The 2,759-nt window shown below is 42.4% G+C and overlaps 1 protein-coding gene across 1 annotated transcript in view; it reads right to left on the bottom strand.

The window, feature by feature from the left end:
• The window catches only part of LOC108977272 (protein kinase C, brain isozyme-like), a gene marked incomplete at its 5' end in the record, with an annotated part of 8,443 nt that overhangs the window by 4,385 nt on the left and 1,299 nt on the right, over positions 1-2,759 (bottom strand). Inside the window, 2 exons of the mRNA XM_018946885.1 lie at positions 4-89; positions 2,592-2,759. Of these exons, the coding sequence (XP_018802430.1) occupies positions 4-89; positions 2,592-2,759 (254 nt within the window). The remainder of the gene's footprint in view (positions 1-3; positions 90-2,591) is intronic.

Consider the following 2,759-nt stretch of genomic DNA (forward strand, 5'->3'; position numbering starts at 1 on the left):
AACGGCGGCTGGCCGACAAGCATTTCGTAAAGCAAAACGCCATAAGCCCACCAATCTACCGATTTGCCGTAGGGTTGATATAGAATGATCTGTTGACAAAAAATAATAGTGAAATAAGTGTAAGTGAAAATATAACTAGAAGAGTTCAAAGAGTTGAAGCGGTTGCCGAAATAGCTTATATAAGTTCTTCGAAATTGTGTCAGACTCAATAATGGAGTATATGAGTTCTAATGCTGTCGGTGTGGTTTTGCGAAAGTGATTGCAGTTTTCAGAGATAAGTAGTATTTATAAACATGTAGCTCTCCGGTTTCACCGAATGACTTTTACACGTTAAAGGCGGTGAAGTTATAGTATTTATTTTTATTAAAGACAAAGGATATAATTTCTTCGTCTGCTCATATAGGGTTAACTAGATGGATTCAAAGATCCACACGGGCTGATATATCTAGTCCTTGGTGAAGCCATAAGAAAGAAGAACTCCTCTGTTCGAACTTATAAGTTAGCAAAACGATTAGTAGCCAAAACAAATTTGAATAGACGTTCAATTTTCGCTCCCGTCAGTTCGGAAGGTATGTGCTCCCAAGTGTTTAAGTATTAACCTCTTGAACGCTGAGCAGTCCAGAAGAAAGTGCTGCGTTGTTTCCACCTCATTTTCCTCGATGCAGCTTCTGCAAGTAACGGCTGATAAGATTCCCAACCATACTGCATGGACAACAATAGGGCAGTGGCCTGTTAAAAGCCTCACAACTAAGGAGAGGCTAATCTTTCTGAGGGCAGAAAGATCACTACATCTCTTGCGATGGATCTTGGGCCAAAAGGCTTTTGCTGCAGCATATGTACCGATGGTGGCCCAACGCTAACTAAGCTTCCACGAAGGCTAGCTATTTAGTAGTAAATATAATAGTCTTATCACCAAGACATTCGATTCTTCGAGCAAGGTTAGACACTCTTCGTCCAATTCTGAACGAACAGCTAATGAGTTCAAGGCTAGTATCGCCGCTCTGCTATCTGAGTGAATGGTCTCTAAAGGAGGTTGCGCTCCGGAGCAGTAGATCTGCTACTACCTTAATGGCTGCAACCACGGCTTGGAAAACACTACAATAGTCACTAAGTCTGACGTTGGAGTTAATAGAGAGCTCCTGACAGTAAACCCCTCCAATTTTCGCAGCCGACGATGCCTATGGGTACAGATAAAATGGTGTTAAGTACTATGGTTGGAGTGCACTTGCTGCTCAGCGCCGCCCGTTAAAAAATTTCTTGTTTATTTTCAAGTGTGGTGTAGAATAAATGAGCTTGACTATGAGGTCGTAGAACCAGAAGACCACTTTCGGTGGAAGATCCCACCAATAGCCTCTCAGCCATTTCTGATGAGTATCACCCCCTCATACTAAGGTGTCAGAATGCCGCAACCACCAGCTCAGGGTTCAAAGGTAAAGACGTCTAAGAGTTGAAAGGCTTTGAACGTCGCAGGTCATTTAGCATGGACCAACTTGGAGGCGACCAGCACTTCACACCCACCTGTGAACTTGTATGAGCAATAACCGTGTCTCTTATACACATCTAGATGTGTATAAGAGACAGGTAAAAGGACCAGAGAATGAACCGCCAGAGTTCGCTTTGGCGACATCATGATCCAAGTGATCCGGTATGAAATTAAAATGTGTGAGGCTATTCGAGTGTTCAGATGCGACTTCTTTTAAGAAACCAGGTTCTCTAAGTCTGATTGCAATTTTCGCAGTCGACGATGCCTATGGGTACGGATAAAATGGCGTTAAGTGCTATGGTTGGAGTGGACTTGCTGCTGAGCGCCGCCCGTTGAAAATTTTCTAGTTTCTTTTCAAGTGTGGTATAGAATAAATGGGCTTGACTATGAGGTCGTAGATCCAGAAGACCACTTTCGGTGGAAGATCCCACCAATAGCCTCTCAGCCATTTCTGATGAGTATCACCCCCTCATACTAAGGTGTCAGAATGCCGCAACCACCAGCTCAGAGTTCAAAGGTAAAGCCGTCTACGAGTTGAAAGGCTTTGCAGGTCACAGGCCATTTAGAATGGACCACCTTGGAGCGACCAGCACTTCACATCCACCTGTGAACTTGTATGAGCAATAGTCTTCCTGTGGAATAACAGAAAAGAATTCTCACATGAAGAAATGGAAAGTGTTCAGTGTATGAGCGCTTTAAATGAGTTTCGTTCAAAAATAGAATACTCGAATCGCATTAAGGAATGCAACATGCAGCTTATCTAATGAATAGACTTTCTTTGAATAAAAGCTTTCTATTTCTTGCTGACCGCCGCTGATGTTATTGCGGCAGTAGACTTGAGTCTCAAAATTGTTTTGCTGATAAATAATCAAAACTGGCGCGCCTCAAAATCCGCAACCACTGACACATCGTATTGAATCGCAACCGACATTAGTGTCGGCAGACACACCGACGTACACTCAGGCACACTTAAACAACATTTGTGATTAGCTTTGAAATGAAATCGAAATTTTAGTTCCAATTATTCTAGGAACAACTTACAACAATATTCACAAACACACCCATCAGTTTCCCTTTCAATGAGCATGTTGTTTATATTTTTACTCACCTCGGGTGCTATGTAGTCGGGTGTGCCGCAGAATGTCTTTGTTGTCTTATCACCAATAATATTCTCCTTACACATGCCAAAGTCGGCAATTTTAATATGACCATCGGCATCCAAGAGAACATTGTCCAATTTCAAATCCCGATACAAAATGCCTTTACTGTGTAGAAA

This window comes from Bactrocera latifrons, unplaced genomic scaffold (genome assembly GCF_001853355.1).
Source record: "Bactrocera latifrons isolate USDA-ARS-PBARC rearing strain unplaced genomic scaffold, ASM185335v1 scaffold_1162, whole genome shotgun sequence".
Taxonomy (NCBI): domain Eukaryota; kingdom Metazoa; phylum Arthropoda; class Insecta; order Diptera; family Tephritidae; genus Bactrocera; species Bactrocera latifrons.